Source organism: Neofelis nebulosa, chromosome 6 (assembly GCF_028018385.1).
Source record: "Neofelis nebulosa isolate mNeoNeb1 chromosome 6, mNeoNeb1.pri, whole genome shotgun sequence".
Classification (NCBI taxonomy): domain Eukaryota; kingdom Metazoa; phylum Chordata; class Mammalia; order Carnivora; family Felidae; genus Neofelis; species Neofelis nebulosa.
Genome location: NC_080787.1, coordinates 54,895,250 through 54,921,143, shown reverse-complemented (window position 1 = coordinate 54,921,143; position 25,894 = coordinate 54,895,250). Strand labels below are relative to the sequence as shown.

Sequence of the window (25,894 nt, the reverse complement as noted above, 5' to 3'; positions counted from 1 at the left end):
AAATTATGTGATAAATGGTTGGTATTACCATTGAGATCTTTAGGAAAGTAGTTTTATGGTACAGATAACTGTCTATGAAAATGGATGTCACTTAAACTTTATGTATTGATTTGCATAGTACTGTATATTTTTCCCTATCAGTTACCCATTTTGAGGATCATCCTTGAAATGACAAGGAGGGAGACAATTGATCTGGGGAGAGTAATGAAAGCCTGGAACAGTTGGAATTAAGCAATTTGATTTCCATTTCTTAAGGACACTACAGTGATTATAGGGCTACACGAAGAACCCACGTGAGGCTTGGGATCCTGACATTTTCAGAGATGGCATGATGGGGAGATTTTTTCCTGACTGCACATGTGTAACAGCAGATTGTGGGGTGAGGATTTTTGGCTGGAGGGTCAGGCACAGACACACAGGAGTAAGGCATGGTGCCCACCATTGGGCAAGTCAGGAAGTGTTAGTAACTTCTAACCACGTCTGGTCATCTGCGTTTCCAGGCTTCCCCTGGGGCACTCATCCACAGGTGAGCATAGTATCTACTTCTGTTAACATTTCTTCCGCTCCCATTAGCTTGTATGTATAACGAGACCACCCTTAACTTTCAGAACTCGACTAAAGAGACCAAAATGCTCTTCTGCCTTCACAGGGAACAAATGGGTGCGCACTTCAGGACAGCAAAAAGAGCTGGTAATTACTGAAAACCTACTATGTGTTGTTTTTGTCATCGAATGCTCATCAACGTCTTGAAGTAGATAACTACTCCCATGCTAGAGATAAGTTAACTGAGATTTGGGGAAATTAAGAAGACCCTTTCAATATCACAAAATTAAGTGGCATAGTTAGATTTAAATCTGGCTCTGCTCCTTCCCAAACACCAGAACCGCAGTTCTCTGTGTAGAGGCCACTGTGTACAGTCCCTGGACCAGCAACCGCGGCACCTGAGAGCTTGTTAGAAATGCAAATACTGGGGCACCTGGGTGACTCAGTCAGTTTAATGTCTGACTTTGGCTCAGGTCACGATCTCACAGTTTGTGAGTCTGAGCCCTGTGCTGGGCTCTGTGCTGACAGCTCAGAGTCTGGAGCCTGCTTTGGATTCTGTGTCTACCTCTCTGTTTGCCCCTCCCCTGCTCATACTCTGTCTCTCTCAAAAATAAGTAAGTATTAAAAAGAAGAAATAGAAATGCTCTCATCCCAACCCAGACCTACTGAAGCAGAGACACTGGGGAGATGGGACCCAGCAATCTGCTTTCACACGCCCACCAAGGAGCTGTGATGCATGCTGAGGTTTGAAACCACTGCACCTACTGCCTCCAGGGAAGAGGGGATACTGCGGTAAGTGCCAGGTTATAGGACAGCAAGCAAGAATAGGCTTGGCCACACTGAGCAGCCCTGAACAAAAAACTAAGGTGCTAAGGGAGGAGACAGGGCAGCAGGGGTGTTGATTTTTCTGGCCACTCGATGTCCAGCCCTTCCAAGAGCAATGCACTCCTATCACAAATTGCTGTGGATAAAAGGAAAGAACTACACGAGAGCTATTTTGTTGATATCGATTCTTCTAACAACCTATGTGCTGCCTGGTATTGCTCTACTGGAGATGGGGAACAAGTTAAGTAAGGGGCCCAGGGCCAAATTACCATGGGGGACAAACTTTGGGCTTCCAGAGGACTGCTGCCACCCAGCCCTGTGGGCACACCTCCTCTACCTGCTGGCGGACATCAGCATGGGGTTGGGTGTGGGAGAATGAAGACCAGCAGTCCCCAACGTGGAGGGAGTCTACATCAAGCAGCTCTCATCTAACCGGTGCTGTTTTCACACTGCACACCTTCTGGGTGTCCAGGTGAGACGGCAAAGAGGAGGGAGGACACAGCACAGGTCAGGGCTGGGTGAGGTGCCTCCCGTCCCTGCCCCCTGTGCATCTGCCCTCCTGTGAGAAAGGCATTGCCAGAACACGACAACTCCCAGAGCCATCTATGGCAATGCTCCCTGACCCTCAGAGGTTTCAAAATGATTAAAACCAAGAGCAGCCCAGACCTAACAGACCCAACCCATAACTTGTTCTCGAAACTTCCCAAACCAACGCAGAAGCCGAAACTCGCCCCACCCATTATGCCTCCGGGCCAACGGGCAGGACAAAAATTCAGGAAGAACGTTCAATGCCCAGACAAGTAAGTGTGTTGTTTTGTTTTTCCAAGCAGTACTGATGGCTTAAACAAACAAGCGCTCACACCTCCAGCCAGGGAAGGGCGTGAAGGAGCAGTCAGGTGCGTGAGCAGAAGGAACACAGGACACTTGGGGTCCTGGCAGGAACAGCCCACCCCCCAGAAGAGCCCACTTTATTTACGTGCCCAGTCAGTGCTTTCCCACAGGATTCTTGGGCCATTCTGTGCAAGCAAGAAGACCTCATTTATGACTTCCTTTGAAAAAGGACTTAGAAGCATTCGTGGATTGTATTTATGTGGTATCAGGTATGGGATGTCACTCCATTTTGCCCTGGTGCAAGCAGGGTTTCTTGCCATGTAAAGGCTGCATGAGGCCTTCTCTTTCTACAACCGGGGCGGTAGAGGCAGTTTCAAATAAAATTAAGCACTGCTTAGTCACACAGTTTTCCACTCTTCCTGTTTTCTGCTTCTTTGATTAAATGATAGATCCTAAATGGGAGCAAACATTATTTGTCAAATCTTTCACAACAATCCTTTTTAGAAGGAGGATCTTAAATAATAAATCATGAGTCACCTCTTTTCTTTCCCCCAAACTGCATTAAGGTCAAGTTGTAGCACTATTGATTTCCAAGTGTTCATTATCTGCCTTTTCTCCAAGGGTAGGCTGTTAAAGGTAGTGAGGGTAAAAATCATTCCTAAGTAACTAGCTCACTCTTGAGCTAACTGCCAATTTTTGGCACACGTTAAAGCTCTCTCAGAGAGCTGGTTACCAGACTGTCACTTCAGTCAATGTTAAAAAGCATAGCAATTTTTTTTCTGGCCACCCACTGACCAAATAATTTCTCTCCCGTTTCTTGAGATTTGCATACAACTTGAAATGGTAGAGCAAAGGTCCAATGAACGTTTTCATGGCATTTACCAAGAGACACAGAATGTGGGGTGGGCAGGGGGCATGAGGGCAGTGGGAGGGTTGGAGGGTGTAAAGTCACAGCACTGGATACCGTAACTAGACACAAACGAAGGCCAAGTCTACCAAAATGGTGGCTCAGGTTCGCTCGGCTCTGTGCCCGTCTTCGTTCATAGCCGAGGTTTAAATAATCTCAAGTTAAAACAGAACCGTCACCACTATGATAAATACAACTCTAAATATATAGTTACAGGTTCACTGTGTTTTGACTGAGGGCGACAAAGCAAAATAAGCAATAATCGAGACCACAGACTCTAGTCAACAGAGAGATGAATTCGAATTCCAATTTTGTCATGTGCTGGCTGACAGTGCAAAAGTTCTTAAAACGATCTGAATCTTAATTCTCTCCTTTGTAAAGTGGGAATGGCACCACTAACCTTACGGAGTTGTTCTGGAAATTTGAGATTGTGTTCAGTTAGCTTGGTGTGTGGCACATAGTAAGTGCTCAGGAAGCAGGGCCATGGTCACTACTATTTCGCTACACCAAGGGGCAGCTCACTGTGTGTTGTAGAAGTTAAACACTGATGCCTCAAAAGGTCCTTGGAGGATCAACCCAGTCAGATTCTTACCCAGTCCGAATTCAAGAGCCTTGGCTTGTCACAGGGACTGCCCACTCTCACAGTTGAAAATCACACTGTCCTTCTGGCCAGCAGTGAAGCACAAAAATTCTCCAACCTTCCACACAACCTGCTGAACAAAAGTAACCGGATCAGGTTCTTCTGGTTGGTTTCCCTTTCCCGCCAGCTGTCTGCTTTTAAAAAAACGCTCCCTCCCGCAACGTGGGAGTGTCCTTTACATTGCCCAAATCACGCTGCGTTTATTTCATCCAGGTTTTTCTCCGTGGATGACCTATTTCTTAAACCCCCCTGGCCCCTCCTGATACATAAAAGCCTCAGAGGTCTCCCTTTGAGAGAAAGGAGTCAGAAAAGGATATAAATCAAAGTGAAATAAAGTAGACACAAGGCACTAAATGAGCACAGTGGACCCAAACCTAGAAACCCAAGGATGTTGCATGGAAATCCAGAGAGACCCTTTTCTCAATTAGTTGTTTCACACTTTCTTGGTGGAAACTGGCTTTAACTTGGGGATAGCAAGCTGGTAAGTCCAGTTACGATGAGGGGGCTGCTGCCGTGAGACAATTGCTAACCTTACCTTTAAGTGAGCCGACATGACAGATTAAAATCCTTCCCCAATGGTGTAACTCAAGGGCCTCTATGTAACACCGCAAGTGAGAAAGTTTTCTCTGCCAGAGAAAGAGCATGCGTCCTCATTTCTGAAGAACACTACTCTTGTGATCACATACTGCTGGCTCCGTGGTAGAGGCTGCAGAGCTGCTAAAAGCCCTCCTATAACAGGGACACCTGTAATAACAGCAGTCACCCACTTTCTCAGAGCTGACGTTTTATGTATCCCATTTAATCCTACTCTAAGTCTGTGAGGGGTATTACTGCCCTGTTTTAGAGACGAAGGACCTAAGGCCTGGTCATGTCAAGTAGCTTACCCAAAGCCACATGGCCAGGCTGGGATTCAAACCCATGTCTATAGGATTCCAGTGCTGGGCCATGCTGACTCAAAACCTATAACTCCAGGGCACTATGTTCAAGGGCCTATCTGTGTTCGCTCTTCCTGAGTTTTTAAGTTATTTTACTGTGCAGTCTTCTTCTTATGGATGCATTTTAAAACATAATTTGGTTCCTTTAGATTTTTTTAATGTTTACTTATTTTTGAGAGAGAGAGAGAGAGAGAGAGAGAGCAGGAGAGGGGCTAAGAGAGGGAGACAGAGGATCCAAAGTGGGCTCCATGCCGACAGCACAGAGCCTAATGCAGGGCTCAAATTCACAAACCATGAGATCATGACCTGAGTGGAAGGTGGACGCCTAACCGCACGAGCCACCCAGGTGCCCCTAATTTGGTTGCTTTAAAACAGCTTAGTATCGGTCTTGGGTTGATAGCTGTTTGAAGCTGAGTGAAGGTAGATGGGGGTTCACTATATGATTCTATTTTTGTATGTTTTTGACTATTTGTAGTAAGAAGTTTGGGTTTTGTTTTTTGGGTTTCTTTTTTTAGTTTTTAAATGGGCTTTTTGGAAATTTGGATGAAGTGACACTAATCGCTGAAGCGAGATTTCAACTCTCCACGGTGTCACGACGCTAGGATAACCCTGATTTGCCTTCTATGAACGAGCAGCTCCGGGGCTGTCCCTGTCAGTGTTTGTGCAGCCCTGTCACACAGCCGCCACCAGTGTCAGTCGCTTTCACAAGGTCAGAGCTGGCTGCTGACAGCAACTTTCTGACAAGGGAAGAGTGTTTCCTGGCCTCCACCCCACCCAGTCAGCACGTCTTCTCAGGTGTGCTGGATTTCACAAGAGGTGGGAGGGCTGCTGCCCTGAGACGGCCCTGTCCTCCACCTGTGCTTCATTACCTGCGGCAGCGAAGACGATTTTACATAGAAAGCCTGGGCTGGTCAGGACTACACCTCCAAGGTGTTTTCCAGAAAAAAGCAACACAAAACAACAAACACAACATCCAGGGGCGCCTGAGTGGCTCAGTCGGTTAAGTGTCTGACTTGGGCTCAGGTCATGATCTCATGATTTGTGGGTTCGACCCCGCGTTGGGCTCTGTGCTGACAGCTCGGGGCTTAGAGCCTGCTTTGGATTCTGTGTCTCCCTCTCTCTCTCTCTGTTCGTCCCCGCTCATGCTCTGTCTCTCTGTATCAAAAATAAGCATTAAAAAAGTTAAAACACACACACACACACACACATCGAGGCAAATAGTTCTAGTTTTTCTTACCTGTACCTTTTTTTCCAATCAATGACTTTTTTTTTCTGTTTCATCCACTTAGGCACAATTTCCTTGCTAAAAACAGGAAAAACGGGGCTACAAAAAGAGCAGGTGAACAGGTCACAATAATCTTTCCTGCTTTTACCTGTCACTCCCACAAGACAAACAGGCAGGCTGTACAGCAAACACCTCCCTTTCCTGAAGGAAGGAAGGGCCAGACTGCGGGGTGGGGATGGACAGTGTTCCTCTAGGAAGAGGTCAGGAAATTTGGGCACCAGCCTCAGAAGGGAAAGGTCTCCTATTGCATAATTACGTTTTCCTTCCAATGACAAGAAGGCCTCACTGGAAAAGGTGGGCATGTTCTTGAGTTGGGTCTCTTTGGTCGATGTTCCTATGGTGAGGTCTAAGTCTGGTTCCAGCACCCCGGCGTAAGAAGCACAGCAGTGTCCCCCGGGCACAAACAAGTGAAATGAAAGTAACTTTTCCCTTCTCCAGGAAGGGGGAACAAAATGCCAAAAACTAAAAACAAAACAAGCAAGCAAGCAAACAAACAGGTGAAAATGTAGTAGAGAAGGTAGGCCAAAGGAAACATAATTACGTACATAAAATTTCCTAGAAAAATTTAAGCACACTGTCTATTGTGCCCACCACATTCCACCAAAGCTATGATAAACTGAGTAGCAAAGGGTAGGCTTAATGTGAAAACAAAAAACAACATCCAATTTTATTCTTTAGCATTGAGATAACTCTCCCTGAATAAAACCAATTTGCTTACCTATCAGCCCATGAGTTAGTGGCATCATTTTCACAGGCCTAAAACAGAGTATGCCAAAATCTTAAAATGGAGAAGACAGAACGGTGTTCCAGAGATTGGGAAGCAAGGTAAAAAACTGAGTAGCCCAAAAACCATTTATGCACCATGGTACTTCCAACTCAATAGTTTAAAAAAAAAAAAAAAAAAAAAATATATATATATATATATATATTTTATATATATGTATATGTGTATATATTTTATATATGTATATGTGTGTGTATATACAAACAACTTAAAAAGCAAAATGAGGGGCACCTGGGTGGCTCAGTCTGTTGAGTGTCTCACTCTGGATTTTGGCTCAAGTCATGATCTCATGGTTTGTGAGTTGGAGCCTGGCATCAGGCTCTGCACTGATACCATGGATCTTGCTTGGGCTTCTCTGGCTCCCTTTCTCTCTGCTCTTCCCCCACTTACATCCTCTCTCTCTCTCTCTCTCAAGAATAAATATTCAAAAAAAAAAAAAAAAAAGAGAAAAAGAAAAAGAAAATGAACCCAGTAAGTAAACGCACAGCAGTAATAGAAGATACTGTATTTGGTTGGTTGAAAGCAGATTGCTAACGAGTCCAATTGGCCAGCCATAACCCGAAGTTATTTGCCAGAGTGAAGGGCACTTCTGGGGTCTGTCCTGTGTGGCAAAAGGGCAAGAAATTAACTCAAAACTGACCAGTAGTTTGGATATTTAATGGATGGGAGCACACTGTCAAAGAATGCAGCTACTTGCCATCATCTGAACATTACAAGGTGATAAGTTTAAAAAGTTGTATGGTTAATTCCAGGGTGATTTTATTTCATGGAGAGAAAACAAAAAACCCAACAATATCGTGATTTTCCTCATAGTAACTGGCATTTTCATTTCTCTTTTATCACATTATACAAAAAAAAAAAAAAAAAATCAACAGAAATGCACCAAAACATACCCCCATACCTCTTAAATTAGCAGACTTAAAATTAAAACTTGAAGCAATATTTTGTTATATTTTGACTCAAACTCTATTTACAAATTAAATTGCACTTACAAAGATAGCAATATGTCTAATGTGGTTGTAGGTTATTTCGCTTTATTGTGGTTTTATATCTCAATATAAAACTTTTAAAGCTTTCTTCAATAAAAATCATACTTTCTTTTGCAGTACATAATTCATTTACTCACTGGATTCCTGAACCAGTTTTCTCCTTTTGTGCTTTTCTGATTTTATTTTACAAATGGCATATACCTTCCAAGTAGGTACAATCAGACACTGTACTCATTATAAGAGACTCATTCATAAAAAGTGTTAAGAAACGAAATATTAGCAGTCTAATCCTTTGGTTCATCTTTCTAAAAAAAAAAATCAACTGATAAAATTTACAAATTGGTGGTAACTCTTCTTTTTGGCTAAAAACAAATCCACCAGGTAGATTACTGATTAAAATCCAACACTGCTTTAAAAGTACCACATTCTTAGTCTCATCTGACTGCTTGAGGACGTCACTGTGTGCAACTCGTTTGACATGACACAGGATACAGTAAGGCACAAGTGGATGGTAAAAGAGAAAACACTTTAGGACTCTTGCGCTTTTCTTCCTGCACAAATACTAAAATATGTACCGTTTCCATGATAAAATAACGAAAAAGAAATACACATTTTTTTTTGTTATGAAATACCTATACAAAAATTTTTAAAATTTACACCATCTGAGCTGCCAAAAAAGGTTTTAAAAAAGTATCAATTATTCCCCGTACATAAAACTCTCTCTCATCAGTAGGTCCAAGAGAAAAATGTCCCGGGCGCTTTACAGGAGGGAGGAGGACAAAAACAATTCCCCTTCCTGTGCTCCCTGACCCTAATATAAGACAACACCAAAGGTCAGATGTTTACAGTAGTGTATTCTACTTATTATGACAAACGACTGGAAGCTGGAGGAAAGGAAGCGCGCCTGGACCGCAGTAAGGCACATCCGTGGACAGAGCAGCAACCCCGGCAGGCGGCCTGGGGGTGGCGCGTGCCTCCCCGCCTTCCAGGGAAGACCAAGGACTGCATGAGGCTCCTCCAGAGGGCACGGGAACATCTCAACAGCAGGGGGAGACACGGGAGGTAAAACCTGCAGGTGAAGTTCTATACAGAAGTGGTCACTCGGTCAATGGTGTGATTGACCTCGTTCTTGTTTGAATCCAGTCCTTTAGCAGCATTCCGGTCGTTCCGTAAATTCTCCACTGTCTTTTTCATATTCTTTAGCTCCCCAGGGTGTGGAGTGGCTCGCCTCAGAAGTGTTCTCTGCAAACAAACAGGGGAGTGAATGTTTTGCTTTTATGCCTTTACTCTTTCCAGCAGGCGGCTGGGAGGCAGTGGCCTCCTTACCTCTGAGGAGCTATGAGTTAGAGTGGGCAGGAGCACCTCCTCCTGCCCCACGAGTGTTTATCGGCTGCTTACCAATAAGCACTTAAGGGAACATGAACGTGGCACGGGACTGGTCTAGCCAAGTCTGAAGGATTACTTTCACAATAAAAGGGTACTTCGTAAAATGTGAAATTAGTGTAATATGAAAATAAAGTTCGATGAACAGCAAGAAAAAAAAAGATCAAGATGTTAGTGTGGGGTGCGGAGAAAGAAGAAGATAAAGGGGTCAAAAACTTAAAATCCCTGAAATGTCCTATTACCCCAAGTGGTTCTGACTTCCTTCAACCCTGGAGGCATAGAAGTAGAAGGAAAAGGAAAGAGAAAGAGAGAGAGAGAGAGAGAGAGAGAGAGAGAGAGAGACAGACAGAAGGGCTTCTTTTCTTATTCCGCTGCTGTGTGTGTTATTTACATCACCTACTGGAGTTCACAGTCTTCTAATAAAGGCTACGGTGCTGGAAGTGAAGTGATATGGCAGGGGCAATCTTTAAAAAAATGTATTATTTGACATGTTACATGCCCTCTGGCTCATAAAACAGTATCTGTATCTTTTAAATGGACTGTCCAAGGAGTTTCAGGAGGAGCCTAAAGTACGTTAACACAAAACTGCCAGGGCACTGTTGGCGGCCATGAAGGAGCGGGTGAATCATCCCCCTCCAACAAGGCAGGAGGAATCAGCTATGAGGAGTCATTTCTGCTCAAGTTATTTTTTCATGACTAATTCCTACTTTGCAATCCACTACTGTAAGTGGATGAAGTCCCATTTGGTGACAGCTGGAATAACAAAGACTACAGACAGTAATTTAAAAACCACACATTGCTTTGGGGGCTGCAGGTACTCCCTCTCAGCTCTGCTTATGAAAATCTCAATTAGTGCAAGGAGTTTAAGCCAAAGTCAACTTGTAGTAAGATTTCGAGAGTTGTCACTGACTCCTGGAGATGTCAGCTGCCTGAGAGACATTTTCAAGTGTGAATGGAGTAAGGCTAAGTAGTACTTTCAGATCTCTTCTTGATTTTTGGATGAAAACTAGTAAATTAACCCAACTAATATCACAAGCACTCTGCCTAAAGGTGAAGGGAAGAATGGTTACGTGAAGAAGACACAGAAGCATGGCTCCACAGAAGGCAAGCTAAGTCACACTGCGAGATGTGAAGGGAGTCAATGTGGTACACCTATAAACGGCCGTGGGGAGGAGACTTCCTTCACCGAGAACAACAGACACAGAAAAAATTCCCCATCAATTTACTGCAGGCAAGAAGGGAAGCTATCACAAATAAAGAAAAGGAGTATACACTATTCAAACAAACAAACAAACAAAAAACAGAGTTCCATTTGCTTTATATACATTTGGTGAATCAGTACCTAGAAGTATCTAGTTTTGCCTTCTAAATTTTTTTTTTTTTTACATGCTGAAGGCAAAGCAGAGAACAGTCAATTGGAAATTAAAAGAAATCCTTATTTTCCAGGTAGGCCATCAATTTCCACCTCCATACCGTTTCATTGTCTTCTTCGTCTTTCTCGTCTTCCAAAAATCGGATTGCACTGACTCTGTTCATGGCACGCTCATTCCAGGCCTCATCGGAGACATCATTCACCAAGCTTTCCAGAGCCCCACAGCGAGGCAGGTTCTCTGTCACGACAAAGACGACATTAGCTGGGAAGTCGGTTCATGTGACTGGTAACTACTATGCAGTATTTAAAAAAATTTTAAACGAAAAGAAAAAAGTCTGGGACAGGGTTGCCCTTTCTTTTCAATGATGCATGATTCAATCTGAGATCATATAAAAGATCTGTTAAATTAAGGCTTCATATTTCATTAGAGAATGTCATCGTAATTTGTAGAATCCTTTCTCACAATTATTTTCTATACACTGACTTTGGGACACCAGTACTTTCCTCAGTAACACTTTCTGCCTTGTTTTTCCCCTGGGGTCTTAAAAGCTCTTCTAACAAGTCTGGGATTGGCAAGATGCTTTGGGGCCTTTCCACTTAGGGGACTCCTGTTCTCCCAGAGCACTCTAGGTCTCTTTTATAAAAACCAGCTCTCAGAAAAGGATTTTTATAGCAATTTGATGCTACTATGAATATTTTTTAAAACCACACGTAATTTACAACACAAAGGAACAATGACTCAAAACAACAGAATGGCTGCAACGCTGTTCCACAGTGGTGTTCAGTACTAATCCTCTAAACCATCAGTTTGGATTTTAAGGGACTCTGTTAACTTTTTAAAAAGTATCTGTATTTTCAGCTTTAGCCACAGTTCAAACCCAAAAGGCTGTTTAAGGAATTTCAGATATGATAAGCAGGTGTGAGGGGTATGTTTTCTGCAAAGGTGCAGAGGAGCCTTCCCAGAGGAGCCCCCCCAGTGACCTCACCCAGGCTGGTCCGAGGAGTATATTAGACAAGTTACAGATGCATGTGGAGTAAGAGGTCGTATGGATAGACATTAGCTCCTGTTCCTGTTAGTAGGAGCATGTGGCCATGTGAGTATTGTCCTTAAAGTCACCTTGGCAAGTAGGTTCAGAAGGCAGCTGAGGAAGCAAGACACAGGTCAAAATCTTCTCTCCTGTGGCGTGATCTGTGTCCGTCTGGAACGTGAGCAGAGGCTGGGACTGGTTGTCTGACAGCCACAGAGCCTTCAGCTTCAAGGCGGTCAGGGATAAAGGCAGATGTAATAGCCTAATTTAAAACAAAAGGAGACATCAGGGTCTCAGATTTTATAATGACATCAATTCCTGTCAATACAGACTGAATAAAAACATTACAAAGAACCTCCTGGGATCGGGTTCAACATGGAACAAGATGTTAATGTTTATAATAAGATCCTTGACGTATTCTTTGTGAGCAGACTCCTCAGTTCAGTCACTGGGCTTCCCTCTTCTGCCATCATCTTTCTTATTAGCTCCTCTGGCCATGGGGCAAAACATGAGGAAATTACGGAACACATGAGTCAAGTCTTGCACTAGGAGGTTTCGATTTAAAGAGAAAAAAAGCCAGAGTAATTGTGGAAGAACCCAGAAGCAGCAGTTTTTACTGAGTCAATGGCAACAGCCTCACCGACGATTACCTGTTTCCAGTAGCACCTGGCAAATCAAGACGACAGGAAGGAGATGCCTGGGATGTTGAAGAGTTTAAGTGGCAATTCAAATAAAGATTAAAAAGTTTTTCTCTTGGATTGCATTTCTCTAGGGAGCTTATTTTTAGGTATCCATTTCAAACATGTATCTTCCAGGTTCTAGAAGCTCCCACTTCCCAGACTCCTACGTGATAATTAATGTCCACTTCACATTGTTTCAGTTTCAAATGAGATCGTATATATTAAAACACTTTAAAAATTGTAATGTGACACCTGAAGATTAATTTTATATTTATGTTCACACAAATGTCTGACACAGTGTCTACATTCAATTAACTCTATTTAGCAAAGATCCGCACCAGGAATCATATGTACTTGGTACTTGCCAAAGATTACTTTAGTGCAGTGGTTCTTAACCAGGGGCACTTCTGCCCCTAGGGATAGCTAGCAGTGTCTGCAGACATTTTTGGGAGGTGCTGCTGGCATCTAGAGGGTAGAGGCCGAGGATATTGCTATACATCTCATAATGCACAGGACAGCCCTGACAACAGAGAATTATCAGGCCCAAGATGCTAACAGTGCGAGGGGTGAAAAAGCTGCTTTAGTGAAAACCAATGCTTTACACACGCCTACTGGTGCATGATGAAAATAACCAAACCTCTGTTAGGTACCAGAAACTTCAGGTGCAAAGAAGCTAAGGTTGTATTTGATAAGGTATTTTTACTCTGAGGATGTCTCTATGTATTAAATTACAATCTTGGCAGGGTCTTCATAAGCTGGACAATAATGAGGTGACTGCATTCTGAGGACTCCAAGATGAGGAACATTTTCTTAAAAGAAATCCCTGGCTCAGTAATACCATCAGAAATTCTATGACAGCATATATTGCTGGGGTTCTTTCTTTTATGAAATTGCACACCTATCTCCAGTTAACACATGTGGGGGGATCTACCTACACATCTTGCCAACAGATTAATGCTGCATTTTCAGACATAGATGCCATTCTGAATTGACAGGCTTATGGAAAATTAATGCGAACTCTATGTAGAGATATGAAGAGAAGTTGCACTCCGATATTATAAAACTATCTAAATAAAATGTAAGCACAGACTGGTTAAGTTACTTTAACAAATGAAGTGAAAATGATCAAAGAATGCATCGAGAGTGTTAACAACGGATGTATTATTGACAAACTTTTCACAAGAAAAATGTATGTGTTTCACATGATATTTACAATATACCAGTCATGCAGGCGACAATATAGTTTCTTTTCCTAACAATTAGTCCAGCAAAGGCTGGTCCATCCCACACGTATGTACTGGGTGCAGTACTGAGTCAGTGGAATTGTACCTCAGCGTCAATGCATCCATGAGATCTGCTTACGTTAAAGTACCCATGAATGGGGTGCCTGGGGGGCTCAGTTGGTTGAGTGTCCAACTTCGGCTCAGGTCATGGTTTCACAGCTTGTGGGTGTGAGCCCCGCACCAGGCTGTGCTCTGACAGCATGCAGCCTGCTTCAGATTCTCTGTCTCCCTCTCTCTCTGCCCCTCCCTTGCTCACTTGCTCTCTCCCCCTCTCAATAACAGACATTAAAAAAAGTCTCTATGTATTGTACACTACAAAATTTCACTAATAAGGGCCAAACTGACTGAGAAAGAAATACGAACTTTTAAATCCCAGAATCCACCAAGGGGAGTGATGGGCTTATACCATGAAGGACGCCCAAGGGGATCCAAGGAAGCAGAGGCTTTACAGCTCTACTTACTGTCTTGAGGTGCTGGGTCTATGAAGGAGATAGAAAGTGAAATCTCTTCTGCTTATGCAACAAATTATTCTTGCCTCTGCCCAAAGGTTGTCACACATACGCTCAAATGCAAGGAAGTTAAAGACAGGAGACATGTATTTGCCTGGCCTGGTGACAGGGATTTTAAGACTACCCTAACATACCGTGAAAGCTTCAAGTACCTCAAAGTCTTTCATTTTACTACTAACAAAAGGATCATTCTTTTGAATGTCTGTTCCTACTTCTTTAGAAATGTTTCAAGTTTTAGGGTCTAGGCACGATATCTACAGTTAGTGCCTCTAAATTTCTTAATCATGAGGGCATAAAGGAAAAAAAATTAAGATTTTAAAACTGGCACAAAACACAGATACTCAAACATGGTCATCATACCTTTTTATTAATGTTTGTTTTGTTTGTTTGTTTGTTATGAGAAATAGAGTATAAGTGGGGGAGGGGCAGAGAGAGGAGGGGGACAGAGGATCTGAAGCAGGCTCTTTGCTGACAGCAGAGAGCCCAATGCAGGGCTTGAACTTACAAACTGTGAGATCATGACCTGAGCCGAAGCTGGATCCTGGAGCCCCTGGAGCCCCTGGTCATTGTACCTTCTTAGAAGAATAACTGGCTTTGCAGCTAAGTACTAAACCAAAGGTATAAATAAAAGGCTAAACAGAGCATCAATAATAAATAGCAGCTTGTAAGGATGACAAATCATGGTAAAAGCTGAAATAAATGACTAGACTCTACAATAACAGATCTTATAATGACATTCAACCAAGCCATGTAAGATTAGTGACTTGTCTAGAACACCAGTTTCCCTGTGAAATATCAGAGTGCCAGCTTGAACATGGCTGTTGCCAGCCGAGCACACACCACACATGAGCTCGTTGGCAAGCGTCCCAGGGAGGGTGTTTCAGAGTGTCAAAGACAAAAAGGAAAAAAAGGGGGCACCTGGGTGGCTCAGTCCATTAAGCGGCAACTTGGGCTCAGGTCATAATCTCACAGCTCATGAGTTCGAGCCCCATGTCAGGGTCTGTGCTGGCAGCTCAGAGCCTGGAGCCTGCTTTGGATTCTGTGTCTCCCTCTCTCTCTGCCCCTCCCCTGATGGTGCGCTGTCTCTGTCTCTCAAAAATAAATAAACGTTAAAAAAAACTTTTTTAAAAAGAAAAAGAAAAAAGCTCTTTTTCAGAGATCCTCACACCCTGCCCCATCTGTGTGTGTGTGTGTGTGTGTGTGTGTGTGTGTGTGTATTCTTGCTTTCCAGAGGAGTTAATAATACATTTTTGGTTTATTCTGGTACCTTCTGTATTCTGCAGAATCAACACAAGAAACCACTGTCCTATTTGTCCACATCTCTGTGTTTTATTTAGGACCCCATCCCCCCAAAATAAAAAGCCTGTGGTTACTATTTACATCAATGGTACAAGGACTAAAGCAAACGAATAACCACACCATGAGCCAAGCCTCTCATTTCCAGTTAAATCCACGACCAATCAACCTGAAGTGACCTTCCCTATCTCTGCACTACTGTAGCGACTGCACTGTCAAGTTTGACAACTAAACATGGTTAGACTGGTTAATTTAATATTGACTTAACCTATCGTTGCATAGGTCTTACAATGGAATGTTTCATCTTTTACCTCCTGCTGGAATTTTTAGTTTTAAGCAGAGTTTCCAAAAATGTTTAAAGATACATAGAACATAATCGGTAGGAAAATGTAACTGAAATATCTAAAGGGCAAGCCCCCTGTGACCTCAGGGCTCCACCCCTTCTCTAGGGGAACTGGTATTGATGTTTGGGTGTACTGCACAGATATGTTGTTTTAAAAACAAAAATGAGAGTACTACGTATGCCCAACAGTTGCTCTTTTTACTCAGTACCATGGGCCTCCTGTGTCACTACACAGAGAGATCATCTCATCCTTTTAAGTGCTTAGTACTCCATGGTATAACCACACTGCCGGGTTGTGTTTTGTCTTTTAATATTTCTTCCCAGCTTTACTGAGCTATAATTGCCATGAACACTGTGCAACTTTAAGGGGTACCTGGGATGATTTGATACACTCATATATTCCCCAGGGACTTACCACAGTAGGGTTAATTAACACCTCCATCCAGTTGCATAACTACCACCTTGTGTGCATGTGCGTGTGTGTGTGTGTGCATGTAGTGAGAACATTTAAGATCTGCTCTCTTAGCAACTTTCAAGGATATAATACAGTATTATTAAATGCAGTCCCCATGATAGACATCAGGTCCCCAGAAATTATTCATCTTGTAACTGGGAATTTGTACCCACTTATCAACACCTCCCTTCCTCCCCTACCCCTAGCCTCTGATGACATCCGTGCTACTCTCTATTTCTATGAGTTCAGCTGTTTTTAGATTTCACATGTGAGATCATATAGTATTTGTCTTTTTCTGTCTGACTTATTTCACTTAGCATAACGCCCTCAAAGTCCATCCATGTCATAAATAGCATGATTTCCTTCCTTCTCACTTCTTTATCCATTCATCTGCTGACAGTGTTTAGGTTGGTTCCATATCTTGGCTACTGTGACTCATGCTGCAATGAACATGGGGGTGCAGATATGTCTTCGATACCCCGTTTTCATTTCCCTTGGACATACATCAGAATGGGATGGCCAGATCATAGGGTAGTTCCTCTATGTTTTGAGGAACCTCCACACTGCCTTCCCTAGTGGCTGCACCAATCTGCATTCCCATCAATGGAGCAAGAGGGTTCCCCTGTCTCCAAGTCCTTACCAACACTTGTTACCTCTTGTCTTATTGATAACAGCCATTCTAACAACTGTGAGGTAATGTTTTAGTATTTTTGAATTTTTTAATATTTATTTTGAGAGAGAGAGAGAGAGAGAGACAGAACGTGAGCAGGGCAGGGGCAGAGAGAGAAAGAGATTGGGAGACAGAACCCAAAGCAGGTTCCAGGCTCTGAGCTGTCAGCACAGAGCCCGACATGGGGCTTGAACCCACAAACCGTGAGATTACGACTTGAGCCAAAGTCGGACGCTTAACTGACTGAGCCACCCAGGTACCCCTGTTTTAGTATTTTTAAATTTAATTTTTGGATTATAAAATTCAAAGGTACAAACTACTCCCCCACTGACCTCCACTGTTTCTAGTATTTTACTATTCTTCCTCAGAGATCCTCAAAATACCAGAGATATTGGGTAGTTGGTGGACAGTCCTGTGGCAAAGAGTAAGAATTAAGGAAATGTGTATTCTGTGTCCATGGGTAGCTGATGATAAAAGACATCTTCTCTGTTACTGTACAAGATTGGATACTTAGTTTCCCAGTGGCATTTTATAGTTATTCCATCAAACTTGTCAAAGAAAGTTTGTGGAAACTAACATGCAGTCTCTGTGCCATTTGCTTTTTTATATGCTTGAGAGAAGAGGCAAAAACTTCTGTCCTATGTGGCATGATTTCCCATGGTGTAACGTTTCTGCAAGCTGAAAAGCTGACATTGTAGCCTTTTTTTTTTATTAGTTTCTATACTAATACTTAAAATAAGTAGTAATTAAATATTTTAATAGGTTTAAAATTTGGTTATGAATCCATATATACATGGGCTAAAAGACACACTTCACTGACTCAGCCGACAGCTATGTAAGTGCACTTTTTAATGAGGTTTTCTCCACCCCAGCCCAAACATAATAAAAATTTAACTTTCCCTCCTGAGAACTAGAGAATAGAGCCTTCACTCCTGTGAAGAGCAGTTTTTAGACATGAGAGCCATCATTCTGCTCAAGAATTAGCGATGTAAATTCATGCTCGCCAACGTGACAAGAATCCGGGAAGGTTTGGAGTCACCGAGTTCCTGCTGCTGGAGGTGGGGGAAGAACCACCCTTCCCAAGCTCTACACTGTGCGTGGGACTCAGTCCAGCAGAAAGTCAACATTCAACTCAAATTAATCCTGAGTCTCCAGTAACCGGTCAGTGATCTTAAGAATCTATCAAGATGTCCTGAGAGCCTTAACTTGAAAACGGTGAGCATTCCCTGAGGCCTACTGTGTCCTGCAATTTATTAGCACCATTATCTACAATGGATTAGCCAGAATGAAAAATAGTGGCTTGTGCCTGACCTCAGTGACTAGCTAATCAGCACTTAGCACACCATCCTCCAAACACTCTTCAGACTGCTGCTATCTACCATTCAGAATCGGTGATCATTTTCCCCTGGCTGAGCACTTTTTCTCCCATCTAACTATGTAATACTCAAAAGCATTTTTTAAATTCCTTTGGTGATGAAGCCTGTGACACGAGGCATTTCGCAGTGGCCTACTATTCACTCTACAAAACTAACATTTTTAACATTTTCATTTGGGCGACAAGAATTTACCAGGCTTTTATTGTTAAGTACCAGGCACTGTGCAGGGATAAATGGCACAGTGACACAGGTGCCACATTTAACTTCAGGCACTGTTAGGTTTAGATGGTTACACACACATTTATCATACGGTGCTGAGTGCTATGTCAGGGAGAATTGAAAAAAAAAAAAAAAAAAAAAAAGCAGGCTCCAAGAGAAGAAGGCTCCCTGGTGAAAATGAAAGCATGAGTGATGAGGGATACAAGTGGGAGCCAGAGAAGGGGGTCCCAGCTAGAAAGAGTAGCTGGTCTAGGCTCAGGGGAAAGAAAGCACGTGTACCATCCGAGGTGATGAAACTAGTACAGAATGACTGAAACAAATGTGTATTTTACAAAGGTGAAGAGAAGGCATATTCCAGAAACCAGTGAGCAGTCCACCATGACCTCTGACCCCAGAACTTGAGAAATGCACTGCTGTGACCTTGGGGACACTCATCAGGTGGCTCTTCACTTTATCACAGAAGATGGATCACTTGGTGATTCTGACATTAGCTGTGTTATCCTTTGGCCGGAAAAGCATCCCTGGAAACAATTTTATTTACAATTTCAGGGGGTTCAGAATCACCAGCAGAGCACATCAAGATCCCTGGTTCAAATCTCGTTCAAATTCATTCAAGCTCATTCTTCAGATGAGGAAACTCAGAGGCTCACGATGACGTACAAAAGCTAGCTATAAAAGCTGAAGTGAAACCGAAGTATCCCAGGTCTCAGACAGTGCTGTTTCCCTTACATCACCATACTGCTGTTCTGAGAAGCATTTCCACAAAAGTGTCCACTTCAATTTCAAAGTGCCCCACGCTTAGGCTGTCCCTCATCTGTCCAATGACCCATTGTCCCTGCTCTCAGACTAACAACTTCCTGGGCCCTGGGTCATTCGACTCATCGGTATATATTCTAGAAGACGGTGCAAAGGCAAGATGGCAAAGGTTGGGGTGCATGAACATTTGGTTCTTTTTCTCAAATAAAGCAAACCAGGACATGCTTACCTGTTCCCTGCCACATCTAGGACATGAAGCTCTGTTGCCTGGGACACCTCTGCAGGTATCCGAGTCAGTCTATTGTCACGCACACAGAACACGGTGAGGCTGCAGCACCCGCCAATCTACAATGAGAAAGAAAATACAGGCTTTTTTTCCAGGTTTTTTTGGAAGATGGTGGTGTGAGTGGAGTATCTTGTTTATCAAATGGCATGAGAAGGATGCATAAAATGACACTGATGACCAACTATGATTAATTTAAATCAAAGTACTAAGTAGTCCAATAAGGTCCTAAAAATCTCTGCAATACATGAAACTCAGAGTCTAAATTAAATCACGAAAAGAAACAGGACGGTTCAAAACTTACACTCTGAAATGCAAGTCATTTTCCACTGCTATCTAATGCAACCGCGTCTTTTAAATATGTTAACTAAGCCACACAGGTCCAGACAATTATTGTTCGGTAATATGGGAGACTGAAAATTCTAAGTTTCAAAAATAAGGCCAAGGATGATCCATATACACCCCTCTGAAGACCTGCCCATTATATTAAATTTAGTATTCCCAGTGTTCCAGTTCATTTAAGAGAGAGAGAGAGAGAGAGAGAGAGAGAGAGAGGAAGGGAGGGAGGGGGGAAAAAAGACATCTGATAGATGACACAGTACACTAATTTGCACCATACATCTTTTAATAGCTTTTGGTTATTCACAACTGAGTTTGGTAAATTCATTATTCGTTTTCCTTTGACAACTGCAAAATCAACACTATTTTAGCAAAAATTGAATTTGGTAAATACATACATTAATCTGGTAAAACTAATGTGGGTAGAAGTGTATCACTATCTGTATCCACACCAAATTTGATTACCATTTATTTTTAAAGTAAGCGATTCAAAGGTAATTGAGCTTTGCTTGGATCTAGTCTTCAAAAAAGAACAGAAGCACAAAAGAATTCAATCATCCTCTTGAACAAATTGGCTCTGGTTCCTATGGTCAGGAAAGCTGGACCAAGAGGGTGGAAACACAACTTGATCTCAGACACAACATTCAGGACTCCATACAGAACTACATTCTCCCTGTACTCGCTATCCTCACCCAGGGCGGCTGCAAGAAAAGGCTCATGAAGGAACCTATTGATGTCTCTCAAACACATGGAAAAATACTCCACAGCCTCCCACTTGAGGAGGGGCAAGAGACTTGCATCTTCAGTAATAGCTGAACACATCTTATGCCCTTTCCTATGACATGTGTTGTGTGTATGTATGTATCTTAAAGAGAAGAAGGCATATTTATGGAATTGCTACATAATTATCTTCATGAACAATCTTATCATGGCTTCCCTTAGGAGTTCATATAAAGACTTTGAGATAATACATTTAACCACAGTATTTAACCAGAGCGGATGTAAAAGAAAAATAAACATAAGGAAACATGAAAATCCGTCTAAAATGGAAAACACCCAGATATGTAGAAAGACTTCTAGTTTGTCCCCATTCTTTCTCAGTGTTCACATTTCCCATCCCAGCAAAACTGGTGCTTTCACTGTCCTCTAAAATACATCATTTTAGGGGCACCCGGAGGGCTCAGTCAGTTAAGCGTCTGACTCTTGATTTTGGCTCAGGTCATAATCTCACGGTTCATGGGATTGAGCCCTGTGTAGGGCTCTGTGCTGACAAGTGTGTATTCTGCTTGGAATTCTCTCTCTCCCTCTCTCTCAGCCCCTCCCCTACTTGCTCTCTATGTCCCTCTGTCCCTCCCCTGCTTGCACTCTCTCACACTTTCTCTCTCTCTCAAAATAAATGATTTTTAAAAATAACAAAATAAAAATAAAATCCATCATTTGGGTCCCACCGTTTCCTATAGAAATGTTCTTATTTTTTCTGTCCTTCTAAATCTTATCAATCATCCAATATTAGCTAAACATCCTCTACATCATCATGTCTTCCCAAAACCCACCGGTCCACACCAATACAGCACTCTGCGTTTCTTTCGTAATTATGGTCTATACAGGCCCTCTGACAGATTGTTTCACCAAGCTGTTTAATTTGTGCATGTACATAAAACCAGGGTGCTTGGCAAGTACCGTACCCATCCCATCTACCTACCAACTTTTCTCATTTAGACATGTTTATACAGTTAATGTTTATTTGTTTACTAACTAGTGAAAGGCTGCTGCTTAAAGTTAGTGCCTGCTTCTATGTGTAGCAATGAAAGCCAAACAACTCTTGTTTTCTCTAGAAAACACTAGAGTGTCCTCTTAGCTTCTATAAACATAGGGCCCCCATATCATGTCCTAAAAGAGGGGTGCAACAGGATCTTTGAGGGGCTTGGCATTCTTCCCTCCCTTGAGGAAGGGAATCAATCATCAGTTTTACTCAGATGCCCAGGAATACCATGCAAGGATTCAAAACTGTGAATCTTCTGAGGATTGACATGATTAGATTCTCTCTGATAAACTGAGATGAGCCCAAAAGAGATCTACTCATGGGCAGGAATACCCAAGCCCCTCGTGGAAGGGAACCCCCCGTGGCCCTGCTCCATGTGGAGGGGTATCTGCACTGGGGTCAGCGGTGGGCCTGTATGCCATGTGGAAGGTCTTCCAGATCAGCCCGAGGCTGAGGCTGGACACCCCTCAACCTTACGATCCTGGCCTGGCTTTGAAGACATAAGATTTGTCCGTACTGCAGGGAGCCAAAGCAGATGATATCAGTTATTCACATACACAACCCTCACAGTGGCAAAATAAAACTACTGGAGCAGTGTACAGAGCTGAAACTGCATCCTAATTTGGGACGCTTTGTCGTGAAGCTGTCCACTGCTCTAGCCACCTGTAGGATATCTGTTTGGGGGCCCTAATACTACACCATGTGAACGTTTTCAATCTGTACCATGTACATATATTGTCTGTTACAAAAATTAATTAACTAATTGCAATGGGTCAGAGAGGGCTCTAATCGTTGTTAGAGCAATAAAAGTTTTGGACAAGTAAACACTCAAGTATTTGGGGGGAAATAGTGTCAACTTCCACTGGAGTGTGGGAGCTGTCTCCTGTGCTTATAGTCTCATTTATTTATTTTTTCTTTTTCCTGTCCCATTCTAATCTTATACCCATTTGAGACCTCAAGGGGTGGAAAGCAATTGTATTCAAGAGCCTTCTAGGCACTCTGGGTTGTCACCGCGGGCAGAGTGACCTCCTGATCTCTATTGTCTAAGGTTTTCAGAAAACAATGCCAACAAAGAGCAAGTGTTATTGCAGAGCGTGCTGGGGATGCCTTCATCACCCTCAAAGGCACATGCTGTCCCAGGCAAACAGTCACACAGAGACCTCTTTCCAAATCAGCCAAGAAGGCATGCCACGAACCTTTGGCTTTTAGAAAAAATTGTTAAGCAGTAAAAACCATAACTCAAAAGGCACAGTTCTTTATAGACCTTAGGGAGGGAAGTGGTGCCACGGAGTGGATGCTTTGAGATCACACAGACCTGGGCTGGAATCTAGCGTCCGTCATGTGTTCTGTGGTCTTTAACCAAAAGTAACAATCAGGGCTAAACTGAATGAAACCACAAATAAAATTTAGCACCTATCATAGAACCTGGACTAGTAAATGTGGCTGGCAAATAAACATGAGCGTTACGGTCTTTTCAAGAAGCGAAAGCCCCAGATCCAAATAGCGAGTGCAGACAACACCGACGTACTAAGTTGCTAGAAGTGTACCGATGCTGGTGAGCTCTCCCCAGAACACACTTGAGCTTCAAACTCTCTCCCCCAACCACGCACCACAGCGACAAAATGTCACCGTGATAAATACACCATGACTGTAATGCCAGTGAAGCACTAACATGAGCTCAGTATTGCGTTATACATATTGTTCATATGTATTTCTGCTTTCTCTCTTGGGCTCAGGAGGCAGAGTTTGCAGGGTCCTTAGTGGTCACTGGGATGAAATGCCTGTGTCATTGAGGAATTCTGGGAAGCAGGGTCACTGTTTAAATAACTTATTACCAGTTACGTAGGAAGCTGGTATTTTTAAACTTCCTCAAACCACATAATAGTACCTTCCCAGAATACAAGGGGTTGGACTTGGAGAACTACAGAATGTAGCTGAGAACCTCTGTTTCGCTGTTTCGTGTCTCTTAACTGCAGATATTTTCCTTCCCTGTTTGGATCCGATATAATCCATCTGAAGAAGATGGGACCTGCACTTCACCAAGCAAACCTTTAGCCAGGTCAGCCTTCACTACATATTAACTACTACCTACAGGTGACATGACTCTAGAGGAGATAATCACATTCAGAGATTCAAAGTGAAAGCCTCTATTAGTCACCCTTGGTCTACCTATATTCCACTTTCTGAATGCCTGCCCTAATTGTGAAGAAACTTTCATTTTCCTTCAGTATCTGCCTGTTAACATTCTATGTAACAGAATGGAACCCACATTTCACTGGCAAAAAGGAAAATGTACAATAAGCAAAATCTGGTCAAAATATAATTTGAGCTGTAATAATATGTGTAATTTAGAAACCAAAGACTGTTTTTATCTTTCCCATCATCATCTGTGGCATATTATTTGAATGTTCCTATTTCATAAATATTTTGGAAATCATGTGACTTTGGGACTTCCTGAATTATTGGGCCACTGACATCAAAATATCCACTAATAGCTATGGCATTCTTATTTTCTAATTATAAAACAGTAAGTTACGTTGACTGGAAAATAAAAACCATACACACACACACACACACACACAAGCACAATGAAAAAAAATAGATCAAATTCTATCACAAAGGGACAATCAGTATGAACATTTTGAAGTACAATCTTTTAGTAGTATTGCCATATACTTGATTATGTATATACACTTCAACAAAATTAGGACCAACGCTCGATCTTCAGCACCTCAGTTTACATATGACACCAAGAACGTCTTCCCACGTCATTATGCTTCTAAAAGGATTTTTACTGATTACGTAAGTATTTCATTCTCCAGCAGTCTCACAGATCACTGCGCAAAGCTCCCACATTAGACATGGCTAGTTGGTTCTGCCATTTCTTCCCCGTGTAACCTTGGGTGAGTTCCTTACACTGAGTCTCACTTTCACAGTCTCTTGGATGTGGATCACGATTCACCCACACTTCATAGAACTGCTGTGAAAATCAGACAAAAATATGCAGGAAATCCCTCAACACAGCGCCTGGCACAGGTTAGCTGCCCCTGTACGTGCTTGGCGTGGCACATGTCACCTATGAGCCTCTACGTATGTGAGAAATCTTCTTGGGCATGATTTTAATGTGTGTCCATAATTGTTTTCTTATGGCAAAGCCCTAGAAGTAGCATTCCAGAATCAATGGGTATGAATACTCTTAAAGGTTTTCCTATTACTTTACTCCCTTCCAGAGAACCTGTAATAAGTTATTCTTCTAGGACAATATACATTTTCCCATGCCCTCACCAACATTTGGTATCCTTATTATTTTTTTTAATCTTGAAATAAGATAGGTCAAAAAGCTTCCACTAACATTTCTGTGAATACTGATGAGGCTAAAAATTTTTTCACATGCATAGCCATTTCTATTTTTAATTCTCTGAATCACTTATTGTTTCTTATGATGGGTTCTTTGCTTTTATTTTTGTCTGCTTTTTTCCTAGCGGGACTATCTTTTTTCTCAATGATCTGGAAGGATTTCAAACAAAGTAAGGAGAGACCTCCCTCGGTTGTGATGTTATAAATGTCCCCTTGCCCCCAGGCTGACTTTACCTTCTTGACCATCAGAAATCTAATTTTCACATAGACACATCAATCAGTTGTCTCTTTTACAACCTACTTCCTCTTTCAAGTTTAGGAATGCCTTCTCCATTTTGATATCCAATAACCAACTATATTTTATTCTAGTATTTTTAGGTTTTATCTCATCTCTTTTATTTATGAATAATCAATTTCAGAATATGATGGAAGCTTACATTAAATTAAATGGTAGTAAAGACAGAAAACTATCCACAAAAATGAACTGTCAGCACAGATACTTATGAAAATCACAACAATATGTATGGGTAATTAATGTTGAGAGATTGCCTCATTTAAAAAAAGGGGGAAAAAAATCTCTGATGAATGATCTGCCAATCCTATCTTGTCTCATGTGACTGTAGACATATGATGGAGTCAAGATCACTTTCATTTTTTCCTGATGGAGACCAAAGACTGGATTCTAAGCTTGGACACATGTTCAATTTCTTCTGGCCAGGATCTCTTTAGCTGGGGCAGGTTGTTTAAAGGTACGATTTGGTTGGGGAATGTTATAAATTTGCTGACTCTCTTTCATCATACCCACGATCGCACATAAACCAACTCCCTGTCTGCCCATGATCATGTAACACAGTCTCTTCTTCAAAAACATGAGCTTTTTAGGGAGACTTCTTTTCCCAGAAGCGTTCATACTTCTACAACAGGATGAGAAATGAAAGACACAAATAAGTTGCTGAAAAAATCGGAAGCATGCTACATGTAGCAAATAAAGCACATCTAGCCTTTCCACTAGAGAGAGAATTGTGGCAACAAACCGGAATTTAGT

At 42.2% G+C, this 25,894-nt stretch overlaps 1 protein-coding gene across 3 annotated transcripts in view; it reads right to left on the bottom strand.

Moving 5' to 3' along the window:
• Positions 1–7,386: 7,386 nt before the first annotated feature.
• Positions 7,387–25,894, bottom strand: part of LRRC1 (leucine rich repeat containing 1) — a 133,480-nt gene continuing 114,972 nt past the window's right edge. For all 3 annotated transcript variants that reach the window (XM_058734276.1, XM_058734278.1, XM_058734277.1), the window contains exons 11-14: positions 19,338–19,453; positions 11,612–11,784; positions 10,596–10,732; positions 7,387–8,981 (exon numbers count right to left, since the gene is read on the bottom strand). In XM_058734276.1, coding sequence (XP_058590259.1) covers positions 8,823–8,981; positions 10,596–10,732; positions 11,612–11,784; positions 19,338–19,453 — 585 coding nt within the window. In that variant the 3' untranslated portion in view covers positions 7,387–8,822. The remainder of the gene's footprint in view (positions 8,982–10,595; positions 10,733–11,611; positions 11,785–19,337; positions 19,454–25,894) is intronic.